Genomic DNA, 20,188 nt, shown 5'->3' with positions numbered 1-20,188 from the left:
TTCTATTTTTTAAGATGCATTTTGCCTTTCCTGTGTTGGTCTTGTTCCAAGTTCATTTAATTAAACGGTAAAGCACTTTAAGTTGCATTTGATTTGTTTGAAAGCTGCTTTATAAATCAAATTTGACTGATTGATTGATTGATGCACACAGCGCATTCAGAATATGCGTCTCAACTGATGTTTACTGCAGTTTTTGTCTGTTCACAGTCGGCTCTGTGCCGTCAACACAAACACCATCAGTTTTTCATGCTGGTGTGGAGATGCATGACCAGAAGAAAAGTTCAAATACTCTGACTTTTAAACATGATGAAAGACTTTTTGTGCAAAAATCAAAATGCAGCTCTTTCACGAAGGACGCTGAAGGAGCGAAAGAGGAAGGATGAGCTCACACCGAACGACAAATTCACCAAATCCTGTTTTGATGCAAAAAAGCAAAATGACAACTGAGTTTTTTCACAGGAAAGTTTTGGATACTTTGAACTCCTGAAATAAAAACATAATTCAACTCTAATGTGTCAAAGTGAAACCAAATAAATGCCACAATACTTTTAATGGAAAACATGTCAAACACATTTTAAAGGTTCAGTTTTCTCTTTTATCTCCACTGTCCGGATCCTCCTCGATAACCGTGACGTCTACAGAGGGTCAGTGTCCTCCTGAGGTCCACCGTGTGGACTGGGACAGCCTCAGTGTCATTCAAATGTGGGACAGACTCGCAGACAGAGTTTTGTCTCATGGGCTCAGAGAGAGACAGGATCCTTTTTGGGGAAACACCTGGAACAGGTTCTGAGCCCATTTTTAAATTCCCCAAACTCACAGTGAGCAGAAATAAGGTGTGCCGTCTGCAGAGCGGCTACGCCACAGCGGGGATGAAATACTGCAGCGACACGTCCTCGTGCAGCAGAATCAGGTGGACGACCCTCTCGTGGACGATGTCTGAGGAGACAGATCAATGGTAACGTGATTTAACCAGCGATGGGTCCCAATTCTGTGCTTTCAAATTCTACTGTAATTTTTTAAATTCAGGTAAAAGAGACAAAATCACTCCGTTACAGGTGCATTCATTTCGTATATTTCAAAGTCGTGAGTGAAGTTTGACATTTGGATCTAAAATGTCACCACTTCATCATTTTATCCTTATTTGTGTGAAATTCTGTCGTATTTAGTGCATGAATTCTTGAGTTATGACCAAAATCATGGTTTGTGAGGTCACAGTGACCTCTGACCTATGGCCGCCAACTTCTAATAAGTCCTGGACTCAAACTGAACATTTGTGCCAAATTAAAAAAAAAAAATCCTTAAGGTGTTCTTGAGATATTACGTTCACACGAATAAGATGGATGCAAGTTAAGAGAGATCTTGACCTTTGACCACCAAATTCCAATCAGTTCTTTCTTTAGTCAAAGTGTATGTTAGTGCCAAATTAGAAAGATACATTCAAGATATATTTCACAAGACTTAGACAGAGACAAGGTCACAGTGACTTTGACTTTTGACCACCAAAATCTACTAATTCGTCCTTGAGTCAGGGTGGACGTTTGTGTCAAATTTGACAAAGATTCCGTGAAGGCCATTCTTAAGATATCATGTTCATGAGAATGAAAAATGATGCGAGGTAAGAGTGATCAAAATCTAATACATTCATTCTTTAGTCAAAGTGGACGTTTGTGCCAAATTTGAGTAAATTCCAACATGGCATTCTTGAGATGAAATGGAATAAACTTTGGTGGTCAACGGTCACTGACCATCAAAATCTACTCATTCATCCTTTAGTCCAAACGGACGTTTGTGCCAAATTTGAAAAAATTCCCTCCAGGTATTCTTGAAGTATTATTTCCACTAGAAATGGACAGACGCAAGGTCACAGTGACCTTTGACCACCAAAATCTACTCATACATTCTTTAGTCTGAGTGATCGTTTGTGCAAAATTTGAAGAAACTGCCTGAAGGAAAGGAGAAATATCGCATTTACTACATGTGTACTTTGCCTGTACTCGTGAATGTGGAGGTGGACTTACTGCACATGGCCTTGCTGGGGTTGACCTGCTGTCCCATCAGGAACTGCTGCAGCTTCCTGATGTCCACTCTGGCCTGGGCCATGGCGTCTGAGTCCCTGCTCTGAGACAGACCGCCGTCCTGAGAGGCATCGTCACCTGAAGGGACGGACGGGGAAGATGAGCGGGGGACGAAAGGAGACAGGAGGAGGGAGACACGTGAGACAGACGGGGCTGTATTTGGGCGCTGAATAAAACCTGAAACAACAGGTGAGTTTCCATTAACCCTCGAATTGTGAATATAAAATACGCCTGATGGAAACAAAAAATCAACCAAATCTTCGAGTGTTTATTTTTAATAAAGAATGGCTTTTTGGTCATGAATGTCTGCAGAAATTTACTTTCACTCTCAATTATTCAGTCTGGACCGAAACACCAAAACTCCTAAAAACATAAAATAAAAGCAAACAGATTCCAGCGGGAGGGTTTTTACCCCACGGAGGGTTTCCCAGGTCCTTGAAGTGAGTGCTGACAGAGACCAGATCGGTCTCGATCTTCAGGTTCATCTCTCCGCTCAGGTTGGCCTCCATCACCTGAAACACAAAAACACACACTTTCATTTACATCCAGCAGAGACTCAAACGTGTCACCTAACACGAGCTTAGAAGATAATTCCAATTTAATAAAAAGTGGGATTTATTTTTATAGTTTCATCCATCATTTCTATCAGAATTAAAAACATTTTAATCCCCAATAATGTACAAAAAACACAGGAGACAAAGCAACTTTACACGTTTCATTTTTTTAAATTATCGAGAAAATAGGTAAAAATGCAGGAAAATTCCCTAATAAATATTCAATATAATTACTACCAAGAATATTTTAAATACTCATGGGAGCTCCTCGTCTGGAGGTGCTTCTGTGAACTTTTTAAAAGAAATCAAACGTGTTTTCTCGTGTTTCAAAACGTCTGAGGTGCAGTTTGTTTGGAGGAACGTGATGGTACCAGGAAGTTGGAGAGGTTCTTCATCCTGTCCACGACGTTCTTCATCGTCTTCAGCGGAGGCAGGTAGATACTGACCTGCAGGGACGCACATGTGACCACACCTGTCAGAGACGCCTTCACTCTGCTCAAAAACTCTCAAATCTCCTGTCCTCTACAAACAGACACTGTGGTCGAGAGCGCGCTCACTAAAGGGCTCCTGCAGATGAAGGTAAGGCAGATTTAAGGCTTTTTAAGGCTTTTTAAGGCTTTTTAATGCCTCTCGGGATTAAAGTTAAGGCTCGTTTTCTAAAAACTGAGTGACAATCTTATTTAAACAAATGTTTATCGTAAATTGTGGCTTTTTTGTCCAGTGAAAAGTTAAATAAATAGTCAAATGTTGAAAAAAAAAGAAAAAATTTGGACATATTAAAGTATAACAAAAGCATTTATTTGGTTTACCAACAGAAATGGGACATTTCTGGCATTTTGGACAGTTTCTGGGTGATTTTGTGTTTCTCAATCTGCATGAGATCCCATCAGAAAAAAGCTTTATTAAATGACTGTTTGATTTCGGGTGCTTCAGAGCGTTTGGTGCCTCTGGAGTTAACTTCTCTGATATTTTCTCTAAGCAGAAGATGAAGAGAAAGATGTGAGTTGCGGTTTGTAGAGACGTCACTTACATCGAAGTCCGGCATGTTCGGCTCTTTGAACTCGTGCCAGAGTCTGCGGGGGACGACGTCCACCGGGACGTCGTGAGTGACGACTCGGCTGATGCTGGACATGGTGGGCTGGACACGACATCATGGTTAGAACGTACCGAACGGTTTTACTGCCGACGCTTTTCGGTGTGATCGGCTCCGTTGACTTGATTCAGATAAAGAAAAACTTTAACAGGAACAAAAGTGTTTTTACGACTGAGTTTTAGGGCCACATTAAAGAGAAATAAACTTTAAGCTTCGAGAATAAAGTCAGAATATTATGAGAAAAAAGTAGTAATTTAACGAGAATTAAGTCAGAATTTTAGGCAAAAGCGGATATTATTATATGGAAATAAACACATGAACTATGAAACGTATTACAGCGGAGGATTAGGGCCATGTTAAAGAAAAGCATTTTGTTACATTTTAAGAATAAGGTAACAAAAATTTAGTTCATTTTCGACATTACAACTTTATTCTCATAAAACTATGACTTTATTCCTGGAAAACTATGACTTTTATTCTCGTAAAATTACAACTTTTATTCTCGTAAAATTACAACTTTTATTCTTGTAAAATTACTAATTTATTCTCGTAAAATTTCGACGTTATTCTTGCAATGTTACAAGTTTATTCTCATAAATTTACAACATTTTTTTCATAAAACGATGCCTTTATTAACTTCGAGTTTATTCTCAAAATTACAACTTTACTCTCGTAATATTATGACTTTATTCTCATAAAATTATGAGTTTATTCTTAAAATTAGGACTTTATTCCCTTAATATCAGGACATAATTCTCAAAATCTAACGAATGTTGTTCCTCAGCGTGGCCCTGATCCTCCGCGGTGTGAGTTTGATTCCCTGCGTTATTTTCGTGGCGGTGTGACTGAATCTGCCGGGTGTTTTGATCGTTCGGGGTCTCACCAGCTCGGCGGCGATGGTGAGGCAGGGGCAGTGCTTCTTGGTCAGTTTGACTTTGACGGCTCTGGCGTTCTGGACCGTCTTCAGGGCTCTGGACAGGTTCTCTGGGGTCACCTCCAGACAGATCTCGTTGTCCTCGGGGGACACGCCCTCCATCTGGTACTCATCGAAGAAGTTTGCCTGCGGGAAGGACGACACCGGGCGGGTTTCCATTAACCCTCAAACTGCACGACTGAAAGTGTGAATACAGAACACACCTAATGGAAACACGCCAGTTTCGAAAAACTCAGATTTCACTAATTTTATTTTCTATATTTCACACTTTTTGAGCTCGTATGATGTGCAACAGCAGGTGGCGCTAATGAGACTTTATGGACGCCAACCGCCATTAAACCCGAAGAAGACGAAAAAGTACAACACAGTCACACGACGTTCTACAAAACACGACTCGATACGCGCGGATCGTCTTCACTCTGATACGAGACAAAGAAACTACGGTGATATTAGATCGGCTTTATCGAGCGGCTGCTAGAGAAATAAAGCTGCTAATGTTTTGGACATCCATCGCCATGGTTACTGTCATGCTATCGCACAACATCACTCAGTGGAGACGCATTCATCTCGCACTGTGTTTTATCGAAATTTCGAAAACACCGCTTAAGTTTTGTTCAAATCTGTGACGGAGACCCAGCATAAAGGCTCAGTTCACACAAAATGAAAATAATAATAAAAACGTGGATCAGTGGTGACTGAAGTGTTTTCGTTTTTCGACAAACAGCGTGAGATTCGAGCGACGTGCCGAGTCCAGACTGGGGACAAATTTCCGACAACATCTTGAGGACCCTGATCAGGTTTGTCCCTCACACTTCATTTCTCCGGCCGAAGCGGAGCTCCTACCTGTGACAGCTCGCACCACATGCTGACGCCGCCGTTCGCCACTTTTCCCGACAGAACGAAGAACAGGTTGTCCGGAGTCAGTCGCAGGACGCAGACTTTGGTCAGCTTAGAGATGGTGGTGACGACTCCTGGAGACGACACGAGACGAGTTATAAACCACCACAGACAGAAACACCACAGACAGAAACACCACAGACAGAAACACCACAGACAGAAACATCACAGACAGAAACACCACAGACAGAAACATCACAGACAGAAACACCACAGACAGAAACACCACAGACAGAAACATCACAGACAGAAACACCACAGAGACAGAAACACCACAGAGACAGAAACATCACAGACAGAAACACCACAGACAGAAACACCACAGACAGAAACACCACAGACAGAAACACCACAGACAGAAACATCACAGACAGAAACACCACAGACAGAAACATCACAGACAGAAACACCACAGACAGAAACACCACAGACAGAAACACCACAGACAGAAACATCACAGACAGAAACACCACAGAAACATCACAGACAGAAACACCACAGACAGAAACATCACAGACAGAAACATCACAGACAGAAACATCAGACAGAAACACCACAGACAGAAACATCAGACAGAAACATCACAGACAGAAACACCACAGACAGAAACATCACAGACAGAAACACCACAGACAGAAACACCACAGACAGAAACATCAGACAGAAACATCAGACAGAAACACCACAGACAGAAACATCACAGACAGAAACATCACAGACAGAAACACCACAGACAGAAACACCACAGACAGAAACACCACAGACAGAAACACCACAGACAGAAACATCACAGACAGAAACATCAGACAGAAACACCACAGACAGAAACATCACAGACAGAAACATCACAGACAGAAACATCACAGACAGAAACACCACAGACAGAAACATCACAGACAGAAACATCACAGACAGAAACACCACAGACACACGTCGTTTTAATCCAGGCTGCTCAAATCTGAGTTTTATTCTTTTGTTAGGACAATTCTGGGGTTTTCGGAAGTCTGTAGCATTTTAGAAAGTTTCTCTGATTTTAGAAAATTTTTAGGATTTTGGGACTTTCAAAGATTTTAGGAAGTTTCAAGGACTTTAGGACAATTTCCAGACTTTAGGACATTTCTAGGATTTTAGGACTCCTCTTGGATTTAAGGACAGTTTCAGGATGTTTCTTGGATTTTAAGACATTTCTAAGACTTTAGGATGTTTCCATGATTTTAGGAAGTTCTTAGGATTTTAGGACATTTCTAGGACTTTTGGTCATTTTCAGAATCTTAGTTTAAGGTTTAAGTCTAGTTTAAGTCTAAAGTTTAAGGACGTTTCTAAGATTTTAAGACATTTCTAGGAATTTAGGACAATGTTTGTATTTCAACACGTTGCTGGTATTTTAGGACATTATTGTGGACTCTGACACCTGATGGACACTAACAGGACAGATTCCACTCTTCGGTGTATTTTTGTGTATTTTTGTGTATTTTGTGTGTTTTTGTGTATTTATCAGCTTTGTTCATCTTTCCCGCCCCGCCGGACGGAAGCGCGTCTCTGGTGTTTCTCGGGTCTCGCAGAAATGTTTGACTTCAGAGTCTTTTTCCGTTTTTATTTCTTGATTTCAGACAAACGTGAGTTTTCTCGCCGGACGCTGGCGGATGCTAACCGGTTAGCAGCGTCGGTTTGTCCGTTAAATCCCGTTAAAAAGAAACCGGAAACACTTACGGGTGAAATGGTTGAGGCACGCGATGTCTATGATTTTCCCTCGAAACTTCATGTCGAGTTTTGTCGGTAAATCTGTCGGTAAATCTGTCGGTAAATCTGTCGGCAAAGTCTCTGAGGAGTTTTTCTGTTTCCGGCGGGGATTTTTTTAAAGGCGCTGCGGGTTTGTTTGGTCCTTCCCCGAATACGGTCCGACGGAAACAGCAGGTCAACAGTTCCGGTGTGTTTGGGAAGGTGGAAAATGCGTTAAAAAAATAAAATTATACAATAATTTAAAAATGCCCAAACGTTCATGTTCTGAAAAGAAGAATGTATTGTTGTATTATGATTATGGCGCGTAAATATGTTCATCATTTTGTTGTGCAGCTGGTAAAGGTGGAACTCATTTAATGTAATGTTTTCATTATTATTGTTTAATTTTATTTATTTCATGTATTATTTGTATAATTTTTAATGCATGCAATGTAAATATTGCTAGCCAATAATAATGTTACATAACTTTTTTCCATTTCACTACTTTTCAGGTAATTTCCCCTTTTTTAAATTTTATATTATATATTACATTTTAAGTTTGTCATTTCTTTCTCCCCATGTTTTTGCAAGAATTTGCTCAATATGTGCTCAGGTTTAATTGCCCTGCACCTGAGTATATTAATAGATAGATAAATAAATAACCACATAAATAAATGAATAAATGGGCTACCTCAACACAATTACACTGCAAACACACACACACACACACACCCTGCACACACACACCCAGCCTGCTCGCTGGGTTTGAATATCCAAACATCAGCGTTGGAAGTTATTTGTTTATGTAAGTTAAAGCAACAATATCACAATTTAACCCTTTAACTTCCTTTCCCAGAAAAAGCTAACAAAGAGAAAAAAAAGTTTGCATTTTTTAAAAAATTTAATTATCATAATTTGACTTTTATTCTTTCTTTCTTTTTTTTTTTTTTTACAGAATTATCAAACTTTGTAGCTTTTTTCTTTAGATCACCAGCTTTTTTTAAAAAAAAATTCAAACCAATTTTCTCTGGTTTCAGAGCTTTAAATTCTGGCGAAAGGCGTCTGAATGCAGCTAAAAAAAACCAAACAGATGTCGTTCCAGGTTTTAGAGGGTTAACTTTACTTTCTGCTGCTGGAATCAGATATTTTACACACTTGATTATTTTTGCAGCCTTTCAATGTCAACATGGAGTGGTAATTAAAGTGTTAAAAGTGTTAGTTTTTCTGTGGGACAAATGAGACAAAGGGAGGTTTTCTGCTGACTGACACAAACTGTCGCTGCTCTGGGCGTGGCCTCATGAACGCGCATTAGAGGAGGAGGAGGAGGAGGAGGAGGAGGCCGTGCACTCAGTTCAGCAGACACACACCGGCTCCCAGCGGCGAACAGACACCAAATCTCCAGCAGAGAGACGAAAATATTCAGACAGAAGGAATAAAACATGAGAGAAATCGTTCACATCCAGGCCGGACAGTGTGGGAACCAGATCGGGACAAAGGTACAGTCACACACATTGTCTTCTTATAGGATCACTGATTTATTATTATTATTATTATTATTATTATAATAAATAATCCTAATTTTAAAACTCTACTCCTCCTCTGACATTCATAACTCTCATTCTGCTGGACTTCACATGTGTTTCACAAGTATTGGGTTTGGTTTATTTTGCAAGAAATAAGTTGATTTAGAACATTTTTTAAAGTCCAGAGAGCTATATTTGTAATTATCATAATTGTATTTTTATTTCTTATTTATTTTATTTTATTTGCAGGATTATCAGAATTTTCAGCTTTTTTTCAGGTCATTGGTAAGAAATCAGTCGACGTAGAAAATTATTCTGATAGAAGTCAGGAAAAAACGTCTGGAGAGCTATAATTCTACTTATCACAAGTGCACTTTTATTTTATTTTTCTATTTCACAAAATTATCAGAATTTTTAACCCTTTTTGACAATTTTCTCATATCTCTCTCTCTCCTTTTTTTAAGCATTCATTCTCAGATTGTTCTCTTATCTTTTTAACAATTTCTTGCAATGTGCTCAGTCTGTTTTTCAAGAGAATTAAACCTGCTTGCTCAGGTTTCAAAGGGTTAATGAAATGACCCTGGAGGTCTGGTCCTGGTTCACAGGCAGTTTGAACGAACGAGTGAACAAATGAACGAACGAATGAATGAGTGCGGAGCGTCGGCTGCTCGCCGTCCTGTAATAAACTCGTCACAGTGGTGAGAGGGAGCGAAGTGAACTCAGAGTCACTGAGAAACTATTCAAGGAATCTGCACACACACACACGCACACACATACACACACACACACACACACACACACACACGCACACACACACACACACACACACACACACACACACACACGCACACACACACACACACACACACACACACACACACACACACACACACACACACACACACACACACACACACACACACACACACACACACACACACACACACACACACACACACACACACACACACACACTCTCTCTGTGTGGAGACGTGGTTGCAGTCGTAGGAGAAGAAAGTGAAACATGAGAAACAGCCGGAGATAAATGAACAGCAGGTCACGTGTTGAAACCACCACAAAGGCTGCTGGGTAAAAAAAAAAAAGTTTGGAAACAGCATAAACAGTAACGGCGTCGCATACTTATAATAAAAAAAAAAATTAAAATAAAATAAAAGGTAGCCTAACCCAAAATCTTTTTATCCCAATTTTTCAAATATCAGTTTCATTCATTTATTTTATTTCCCATCTTCCGTACATTACATTTTTATCCATATTTTATCTTATTTTTATGAGTATTTTAAAATGTGTTTTATCCATGTGAATTAAGTAATTGAATAGATGCATTTATGTTTTCTATTCTGATCTTATTTTATTTTTACTTGTGGGTTTTATGACGCGTTTATGTCTTTTGATGTGAAGCAGTTGGTGCATGTAATGTTTTATCACTTTGGGCTGCATGAAAAGGTGCTACACAAATAAAGTTTATTATCATCATCATCATCATCATCATCATTATTATCATTATCATTATTATTATTGCCGCTTTGTCTGTGGACTCACACGTCCAGATATGATGCACTCGAGTCTTATATCTGAAATGTGAGCAGTTTGGCTCCATTTCTCTCAAAAACACAGAAAAGGAGGCAATAAACAACAAGAAATGACCCCAAAATTAATGAAAAAATGTTAAAAATTATGAGAAAATTACCTTTCGGACAGGAAGTCACCTGCTCTTCTCTCCTTCTCTCGGTCAGTTCTGGGAGGTGATCAGTGACGAGCACGGCATCGACCCGGCGGGGAGCTACGTGGGCGACTCGTCTCTTCAGCTGGACAGAGTCAACGTCTACTACAATGAGGCGTCCTGTAAGTACAACACACCAGCAGAGAGAGTGTGTGAGTGTGTGTCTGTGTGAGCGTGTGAGAGTGTGTGTGTGAGTGTGTGTCTGTGTGAGCGTGTGAGAGTGTGTGTGTGAGTGTGTGTCTGTGTGAGCGTGTGAGAGTGTGTGTGTGTGTGTGTGTCTGTGTGAGTGTGCGTGTGTGAGTCACTGTGAGTCACACACTTCCTCTAAGTGATGATCTGAGTTCACATTTCACCTCTCGAACCATCACAAAACTTGTTTTTTTGCCTTTTTTCAGTATTGGAAAGTTCATGATGATAAAGTTTTATTTATTTATCGGATGAGTGAATATTTTTGTGATTTTAACCTGAAAAATTCATAATTTCATTTTTTATACATTATTTTTTCCCTTACTACATTCATACTTTTCAGTTTGCAATTCATTACAATTTTTGTCAGTCAAATTTAAGATATATATTAAAAGACATAAATAACCAATATATCTGTCATGAAAAATAAAAAAAGAAAAAGAAGACACAAAGAGGCTGCAAAGAAATACAAAACTGCCAAAAAAGACTCAAAATTATCTCAAAAAGACACAAAAGGACCAGACAGAGAAATAAAATGACCACAAAGAGACACAAAGGGACAACAGAGACGTCAAAGCAACCGAAAAAAGACAGAGTTTCTTTAAAGAGACACGAACAACGACACAAACAGCGATGGTGGTCACAAAGACACAATCATCCGAGCGTATTCAGCTCCTCATTTATCGGTTAAACCACGTTTTTGGAGCCACACAGTGACGACTCTTCTTCTCTGATTGCGCAGCACATAAATACGTCCCCCGGGCCGTGCTGGTGGACCTGGAACCAGGAACCATGGACAGCGTCCGCTCCGGAGCCTTCGGACAGCTCTTCAGACCGGACAACTTCATCTTTGGTATCTTTTTTCACTCAGCACATTCATTCATGGGTTGATGCGGTTTTTAGGACTTTTGTGGAAGTTACAGGGTCAGTAATGTTAAAATTTTAGAAATTTTGAGAGAAAAACAGTTTGTGGCCAAAAGAGGCTAAAAGGCGCCGCAGATGCAGAGACGGGGACGATTCTCGGCGGGCTCGTCTCTCTGATTCGTTGTTGTTTGGCGGGAGCGGCAGTGAAACTTTCCAGCACTAAATCTGTCCCGTAAACAGACCGAGGGGACGCCAGCGTTTGTTTAATAAACCGATGTCTCTGTGGGAGAAGACGCAGGGCGGCCGTACATCTGTCCCGCTGTCCCCCCCGCTCAGAAACGGGTCAACAGTGGAGTGTGTCTGCGCGCACATTCCCATCTGCCGTGGCGATCGTTTTACAGTTCACAGATGGGTTTTCTCTGTGCTGATTGGCTGTCTGCAGGTCAGACAGGTGCCGGGAACAACTGGGCCAAAGGTCACTACACGGAGGGGGCGGAGCTGGTGGACTCGGTCCTGGACATCGTGAGGAAGGAGTGCGAGCACTGCGACTGTCTCCAGGTGAAGACCACTTGTTGCTTTTAGCGTGTCGTGTGTCACAGATCGAGCTGGGCGACCAGCAAGTCGACTCTGTCCAGCTTCCAAAGATTTAAAATCAACTCAAAAACTGAACTGTTTCTTTATTCTGTCAGCACCTCAGAGGACTCTCATTCACGCACACGCATCACAACCGCAGAAATATATGATATTTCATGGGTCTCATGCTTGGGTCCTGTCTAATATCCTCAATAAAGAAGAAATGGCCCAAAATCAGAGAAACGTCCTAAAAATTAAGAAAAGTCACACATTTCTAGAAATGTCAAAAAATCTCACGAATGTTCTGAAATCCTTGAGACGCCTGAAAATCTTAGAAATGTCCGAAAACTCTCGAAAACTTCCCAAAATCCTTAAAAAGTCCGAAAATCTAAGAAGCGTCCCTCAAACCTAGACATGTCCTAAAATCCTACAAATGTGCGACAATATGCTGAACGTGGTCCAGTCTGTCCAAAACTCTACACGTTTGACCACTGTCCCCACCGGAGGACACATCCATGCCAACACTGAGTTATGGTTAGAGCGCCACCTACAGGACACATCGTCCTGCAGTCAGCGCTGAAAAGCCTCCATGAACCTCCATGATGTTTTCTGGAGTTAAACTGAGTTTTTCGGCTTCCTGTCAGCACCTTTATGTGCTCAAACCGTTAAAATACCACAAAACGCCAAATAAATGCATGAATGAACAAATCCTGTCCGTCCGTCATACGTCTGTCTCGTCACGGTTTGCTGTGAAATGACCGCCGCTGTGATTCTGCCTGCAGGGTTTCCAGCTGACTCACTCTCTGGGGGGGGGCACCGGCTCGGGCATGGGCACCCTGCTGATCAGCAAGATCCGGGAGGAGTACCCCGACAGGATCATGAACACCTTCAGCGTCATGCCCTCACCTAAGGTATCGGGGAACGGAGAACGCATCAAATATTGTGGTTTTATATTTAAAGGGTATTTTTAGACACTTTTTTGTCTTTTTTCCTGCTTTCTTAAAATCTAACATTTACAAGAAAATCCTTTAACCATAACGCCAAACCTTTTTTTTTTTTTTTTTTGGTGAAGGCAACAGAAATGTCCTAAAATCTTAGAAATGACCTAAAATTTGAGAAAAGTAAAAAAAATGTCCAAAAATTCTACACCGAAGTCCTGGAAATCTCCTAAATCAGAGAAATGTCCTACAATTCTAAAACTATTCTAAAATTCCAGATATGTCCTAAAATCCTAGAAACTTTTTATAATCAAAAAAAGTCTTACAATTCTAGAAACCTCTTAAAATCCTAGAAATATCCAAAAATTCAAGACTCATCCAGAAGTCCAAGAAACATCCTAAAATCATGGAAATGTCCATAAATCCCAGCAATTTGCTAGAAATTAAATGCTACAATCTGAAAAATGTACTTAAAGTCTAGAAACCTCCTAAAATCCTGGAAATCTCCAAAAATTCTAGACTGATCCTAAATTCCTAGAAATGGCCTAAAATCCTCGAAACCTCCTAAAATCAGAGATTTTTCCTACAATTTTAGAGATTTTCTAAAATTAATTCTTGAAATCCTAGAAATGTCTTAAAGATGAGGAGACGGCTCCAAATATTGTGTTTTTTTAAAAAATATTTTTGGGGTATTTTTTCACTTTTTGTCTCTTCCTGCTTTCTTAAATTCGAACAGTTTTTCACCAGAATCTTTTAACCAAAACGTTTTTTCTTTTGGTAAAAGCAGCAACATCTCTAATTTTAGAGAGTTAAATCTTTCTGTGATTTTTTCACTTGTTGACGCTTCAGCGTCTCTTTAAATCGGGTCGTCTTTCGTCCGCCAGGTGTCGGACACCGTGGTGGAGCCTTACAACGCCACCCTGTCGGTCCACCAGCTGGTCGAAAACACGGACGAGACCTACTGCATCGACAACGAGGCCCTTTACGACATCTGCTTCCGCACGCTGAAACTCACGACGCCCACCTACGGCGACCTCAACCACCTGGTGTCGGCCACCATGAGCGGCGTGACGACCTCGCTCCGTTTCCCCGGGCAGCTCAACGCGGATCTCCGCAAACTGGCCGTCAACATGGTGCCGTTTCCCAGACTGCACTTCTTCATGCCGGGCTTCGCTCCTCTGACGGCGCGAGGCAGCCAGCAGTACCGGGCGCTCACCGTCCCCGAACTCACCCAGCAGATGTTCGACGCAAGAAATATGATGGCGGCCTGCGACCCTCGCCACGGACGCTACCTGACCGTCGCCACCGTCTTCCGCGGGCCCATGTCCATGAAGGAGGTGGACGAGCAGATGCTGAACGTCCAGAACAAGAACAGCAGCTACTTCGTGGAGTGGATCCCCAACAACGTCAAGGTGGCGGTCTGCGACATCGCTCCCCGGGGGCTCAAGATGGCCGCCACTTTTATCGGCAACAGCACGGCCATCCAGGAGCTGTTCAAGCGGATCTCGGAGCAGTTCTCCGCCATGTTCCGCAGGAAGGCCTTCCTGCACTGGTTCACGGGCGAGGGCATGGACGAGATGGAGTTCACGGAGGCGGAGAGCAACATGAACGACCTGGTGTCCGAGTACCAGCAGTACCAGGAGGCCACCGCCAACGACGGCGAGGAGAACTTTGAGGACGAGGAGGACGAGATCGTCGAGTAAGGAGGCCGAGCGTGTCCGGTAAAACTCAGAGAACGCTGGTTCGGTGATGGCGGGACGGCAGAGCACAAACGTTAAGCGATAACTTAAAAACCGTCTGAAATCAGAGAATTAGCTCGTTAAATCATAAAAAAATATTAACCCTTTAAAACGTGAACAAATCGGCTTGATATCATTAAAAACATGGGATGAAGTTACGAGAAATAAAGAAATAAAGAAAAAAAGGAAGAAAACAAGGTAAAAATAAATAACTAAAATAAATAAATGGAAAAAAAATAGTAATGAAAATAATTATAAATATGGTTTTCTGGACAGTTTTCTCTTTTTTTTGAGAATCATCTGCTAATAATTTCTCTTTCGCTCTCTCAGTAAAAAAAAACAAAACTATTCATCGGGTAATTTTCTTTTCCTAATTTCTAACTTATTTGTTTAGGTTTCAAATGTCTAAATATACGTGAAACGCAGCACAAGAAAACTAATATTGTCAGCTTCAAAGATTTCGGTCCCTGGCATCACTGTAATGATCATTTTATAATAATAACAATTAATATGATAACTTTTTGGTAGACCTAACCTTTATATTTTAGTTTCCGAAACTTAACATACATAACCTTTTGTTAAGTGTAAGTAACGCCTCCGAGATCAGGTTGAACAGGAAGAAGTTATTATTCTATTATTTTCTAAACTAGACATCTGATGGAATAATTGAAAAATTCATCAATAAATTAATCCAAAGTGAGAATAATTGTTGATAACTGTCTCCTTAAATCTATCCCAAAACACTGAAATACTGACATTTTAAAACAGTGCTCAGTATGTTTCACCAAAGTTTATGACAAACTTCATAACTAGGACAATATTAAAATTATATTTTATTTTCACTTGAGGAAGCTCGTGTTTCTGAAAGGAGGAAATATGATTTTTATTGTGTTGATCTGATGGTTTTTGTGCTTAAAACAAACTAAACTTCAACTACAGAGGCATCAGAAAGCGCACTGTCACATAACTTATTTAATTAAAAATGATAATAATAATAATAATAATAATAATGGATAGGACTTATATAGTGTTTTTCTAAGGACTCAGATATGCTTATTTTGTTTTGGGAATGTGAAAACTAAAGTTGGTAGAATAACAATAGCTAAAATGTTTATTTAATGCAGTGATTTGTGTCATAAATGCACTAATTTATGAGGAAAGTTTAGAGTGAAAGATGAAGGCATATTTGATGATGATTGTGTCTTCTATCACAAACGGACACGCCATCGATGCTTTTTGTACCGTTTTTGTGTGTTTTTGTTGTTTTCACTCTGTGGTTTTTGTACTCGTCTAAAGCGGCTGAAGAGAAGTCGAAATAAAAGCTTCTTTTAAGGCCTCACGCTGTCACACGTCTGCTGCGTTTGTGTTTGTTTCTGGATCTGTCTGCGTGTTCGTGTTTTATATGAGTACTTTTGTATTTCTATCCAAACAGTAAAGTGCAAACATCAGTGAAGGTATATAAATGAATAATTCAATAAATGAAAAAAATGCTCATAAAACTAACAATAAGAATATATTTTTTTCATTTTTAATTTTTACATTTTACATTTACTTTTTTGTACATTATATAAATAAAGTTTCTGGACATTTTTCACATTTTATTTTTGTTGATAATTTTTGTAATAATTCCACCACCTTTTAAAAAATAACTTTCAGTTCATTTTCCTCAACGTTTACTAATTCCTTGCAATTTGTTGGACATTTCTTGCCATTTTTTCATGCACTTTTTATTCTTTTTTTAAAGATATCAAACCAATTTCCATCATGATATTTAGGACCGTGTCTCAAATATTTTTACACATCTGAAACACTAAATATTTAAAACTGCAGCTTATTTTAAGATCTGATAGTTCCTAAAAGTAAACTTTTTTCCAGTTTTGGACAAACTCTTCGTGCAGCTGTCGTGTATCGAGACTAAATTTGGCAGATCTGAGAAATTCTTTTTCTGCTCTGCAGTTGAAAAAGGCGAGTGAGTGCACGAGTTTTGTTTTTCTAAATCACACACGGTCACAGTTTTCGGAGCTGAAATCTCCTCGCTGCGCTGACAAAATACCACCTCAGAGCGGAGCGAGGGGCTCGACGGCACGTTAATCTCGCGCCGTGTGCGAGAGTTGATTCCCCAGCAGTTCTGTTTGTGTTGCGGATTATGCGGAGGGCGGCGGCCGTCGCTGTCAAAGACAAAAACGCTTGGCTCATGTCTGTGGGCCCGAGCGCCGATCTGCTCTTTGTGTCGGCGTTCAGCCGGCTCGTGGACAATGATCAATAATCAACAGGTTACTCTGAAGCACCATGTTGCTGCTTCGTCTATGGGATATTTGAGCGAGGACGTTTTGTCCGGTCCTCGCCGTCTCGTAGTTTGTTATTGGCTCAGATTTAGGTTCGGGCGTGGAGCTGAGGAATGCGTGACAGCAGAGATGGCTCTCGTCCAAACGTCCAGCTGCTGTCTCAGCCAGCTGGGACAGAAATACTTCACCCCCGTCTCAGGCTTTTTTCTTTCTGAAGGCGGAGTGAGAAAACTTTTCCGAACCACTGGAGATTTTTGCAAAAATAAACATTTCAGGCGTTGAGACTTATTTAAAGAAAAACTACAGGCCCGAATTTCAGGAAACGTGGTGGAAAGACGAAGCATGAACCAAAGAAAGGAAAAGCACATCCGATCTATAAAGCTGATACAGACGCTCCTGCCTATAAGGGGCTCGCCTCCCCATCACGGCTCCATAACACGCCGACGAGGCCTTGGATTGAAATAATGACGGCCGCTGCAAGAGAAATAAAGCTGCTGATGTTTTCAACATCCATCGCCATGGTTACTGGGATGTTGATCACTCAGTGGAAACACAGTCATTCCCAAATATCATTTAGGTTTTGCTCGAGTGTGTGTTGTGTTCACACTCAGAGTGCAGCAATAATGAACACTCGATCTTCAACAGTGTTTCGGATACGTTAGCGTCGCTGTGGTACACTCGTCAAAAAGCCAGCGAGATTTTTCCATTTGATTTAAGATTATTGCAACAAAAAAAAAAGCTCCGTAAACAAACATTTACGATCATTACAAGTTTTGTTCAGCGAGATAATCTTCACTCATGAACTCCATTAACCATTAATTAAGACAACTAACCAAAAAACACATAAAAAAAAAAAATTAACTTTGAGACGAGAGAACAGGAGCGATAAAATGCTCATTAATGTCCAGAGTAAAGTACACATTTTGCATTTTGTGTGTGTCTACAGTCGCATTGAATGATAACTGTTTTTATCTCCAACAGGAGCTGGACTGCAGAGCAGCAGTTTGACGAGCCAATCAGAGAGCAGGAAGACAACTTTAGCCCAATCAACTGAAGGCAGAGGCGGGTCATCAGCTGCACAGGAAAGACACGTTTTGAAAAATGTTTCCTGGTTTTCTGAAAGGTTTTAGACGGCGTGTTTATTAAATTAAAAACAGCAGCAGTGTTTATTCAGGATCACTGGTTCTTTATCAAAGGTTTATAATATTAATTTAATTTTAAATAAATTTACTGTTTTTTATGACAAAATTACACCAAACTTCAGCCAAATTCCGCAAAACACTGGATCAGGTTTTTGTAATTAATTATTTTCCAAAAAGTCAAATAAATTATGAGGTTAGGGGTAACAGATAGACTGTCACTGATGTTAAATATTAAAACACACACACACACAATAAAGAATTAAATAAAATAAAATAAAATACTTTTTTTAAACCTGTGAAGTCTTGCACAGAGAGGCAGGAATATCCCCTCTATCTCTTATATTTCTATTTTAAGATTTTTTAAATTTATGTTCAATTAAAGCAAACGGGATCCGGATTCACTGCAGTGTTTTATTTTATATTTGTAGTGATGATTTTACTGGAAATATCAGTGTTTTCTCATTCTGGTGATGAAAAGCCAAACCTGTTCAGAAACGTAAACCTGCAAATTACCACGACTGTCACTTCACGCACATTAACGCCTGATACTCATGACTGGATGTGAGATTATTTTTTTGTCAATAAATTGTGTTAATAAATCTTTATTGACTCACAGCTCGTTGTTGTTTCTCCTAAAAACGTGGAGTCACTTTGACATCTAGTGGCCAAAAGCAGAAACTGCAGATTCAGATAAATATTGTCGTCTGCCACTCTGAAACAATACGCCTTTTCGCATTAGGATTGTTTGTTGCTGTAAAATTACAGGCTAATTTTGCAAAACTCTGCACACAAAGCCAAAAAACCCCAATATTAAATATTACATATTATATTATTATATATTCCTTTTTATTTTTCTGATAGTTTAAAATTATGTGGGTTTTTTTTAATCATTACTGGGATGTTTTTGACTAAATGTGTGTAAAATGATGGATAAATACTCATTAAAGATTGAATAAATAACAGTTAAAATATACTGATGCACTAAAGCCGAGTCAAGTTACAGCCCATTTTCTCTCTTAATTATTCATCTTTCTCTTCATCGCCTTTTTTTTTAAACTCTTTCCTGTTTTTATCTCCCTCATCATCATCCTGTCTTCCTCTTGATGTCATCACTTCCTGTGATTGTCGTGAGCGGCCAGCAGGCGGCGCTGCAGCAAAACGTATTAAACACAGAAGAGTCCTGAGTTTATGTACCAATGCATTTAATCTGTGTGTGTGTGTGTACTTGTACAGCTGCATTTGTGAGGACCACTTTGAGTTTTACACTTTAAGAGTGAGGACATTTTTGCAAAGTGAGGACATTTTAAGAAAGTAGGGACATATTTGAAAAGCAAGGTGATTTTTAGGAGTTGAGGACATTTTGTAAAGACATTTTTGTAAAGTGAGGACGCTTTGTAAGGTGAAATTGTTTTTAAAGTGAAGAAATTTTTGCCGAGAAAGGATATTTTTGTAAAGGACATTTTTGCACAGTGAAAACATGTTTGTACAGTCAGGACATTTCTGTGAAGTGCGGACATTTTTAGGCAGAATAAGGGGCTAGGAAATTAATTTTGTCAATGAGTGTCCTCACAAATATATAAATAAAGGGTTGTTTGTGTGTGTGTGTGTGTAAATACCTCTGATGCAAATGCATGCATGTAATCCAATGAATAATTCCACATCCTGGATCTTCTCTCCTGCAAAACAAATTCACCTCAAAGTGAACTTCAGGAAACACGAAGGGGAAAATCTCGGAGACGTTTGCTGAGTCAGCATCTTTTTTTAGTGCACTATGTGTTTTAGTCAATGAAGGTACCTGTTAGATAAGTGGCTGCCCCTAACGAGCGGCCTCAGATAACTGGCCGCAGCTAACGAGGAGGCTGTGATAAGTGGCCGGCTCTCAGATGAGCAGATAATGTTAACGAGAACACTGCTCTGTGATCGAC

General features: G+C 40.0%; 2 protein-coding genes across 4 annotated transcripts; one reads left to right on the top strand and one right to left on the bottom strand.

Moving 5' to 3' along the window:
* Nucleotides 1-515: 515 nt before the first annotated feature.
* Nucleotides 516-7,439, bottom strand: hus1 (HUS1 checkpoint clamp component). 2 transcript variants are annotated; one of them, XM_042510077.2, is made up of 8 exons: nt 7,264-7,438; nt 5,500-5,627; nt 4,606-4,782; nt 3,660-3,767; nt 3,001-3,075; nt 2,488-2,587; nt 2,019-2,153; nt 516-936 (listed from the first exon to the last, which is right to left on the bottom strand). In XM_042510077.2, exons 1-8 carry the CDS (start codon nt 7,313-7,315, stop codon nt 854-856), a joined length of 858 nt encoding a protein of 285 aa, XP_042366011.2. In that variant the 5' UTR covers nt 7,316-7,438; the 3' UTR covers nt 516-853. The 2 variants fall into 2 exon arrangements, with proteins under 2 accessions (XP_042366011.2, XP_087927858.1); XM_088071732.1 differs by lacking the exon at nt 3,660-3,767 and having other exon boundaries at nt 7,264-7,439.
* A 1,169-nt stretch (nt 7,440-8,608) lies between these two features.
* tubb6 (tubulin, beta 6 class V) lies at nt 8,609-18,878 on the top strand. Of its 2 annotated transcripts, none has more exons than XM_088071942.1 (7): nt 8,609-8,768; nt 10,550-10,658; nt 11,465-11,575; nt 12,029-12,144; nt 12,942-13,070; nt 13,982-14,796; nt 18,103-18,878. In XM_088071942.1, exons 1-7 carry the CDS (start codon nt 8,712-8,714, stop codon nt 18,173-18,175), a joined length of 1,410 nt encoding a protein of 469 aa, XP_087928068.1. In that variant the 5' UTR covers nt 8,609-8,711; the 3' UTR covers nt 18,176-18,878. The 2 variants fall into 2 exon arrangements, with proteins under 2 accessions (XP_087928068.1, XP_042365998.1); XM_042510064.2 differs by having other exon boundaries at nt 13,982-14,818.
* The last annotated feature ends 1,310 nt before the right edge of the window (nt 18,879-20,188 follow it).

Source organism: Plectropomus leopardus, chromosome 21, assembly GCF_026936395.1.
Source record: "Plectropomus leopardus strain MGB_pleo_1.0 chromosome 21, ASM2693639v1, whole genome shotgun sequence".
Taxonomy (NCBI): Eukaryota; Metazoa; Chordata; class Actinopteri; order Perciformes; family Serranidae; genus Plectropomus; species Plectropomus leopardus.
The sequence above is the reverse complement of the archived record's forward strand: the minus strand, read 5'-3'. Positions and strand labels throughout refer to the sequence as shown.

Coding starts and splice junctions, on each gene's coding strand:
- tubb6 (XM_088071942.1), top strand. CDS start 8,712: ATGAGAGAAATCGTTCACATCCAGGCCGGACAGTGTGGGAACCAGATC. Junction 8,769..10,549: donor GGAACCAGATCGGGACAAAG/GTACAGTCACAC, acceptor TCTCTCGGTCAG/TTCTGGGAGGTGATCAGTGA. Junction 13,071..13,981: donor GCGTCATGCCCTCACCTAAG/GTATCGGGGAAC, acceptor TTCGTCCGCCAG/GTGTCGGACACCGTGGTGGA.
- hus1 (XM_042510077.2), bottom strand. CDS start 7,315: ATGAAGTTTCGAGGGAAAATCATAGACATCGCGTGCCTCAACCATTTC. Junction 2,588..3,000: donor AGAACCTCTCCAACTTCCTG/GTACCATCACGT, acceptor TTTGTGTTTCAG/GTGATGGAGGCCAACCTGAG. Junction 937..2,018: donor CCCCAGCAAGGCCATGTGCA/GTAAGTCCACCT, acceptor CTGTCTCCTCAG/ACATCGTCCACGAGAGGGTC.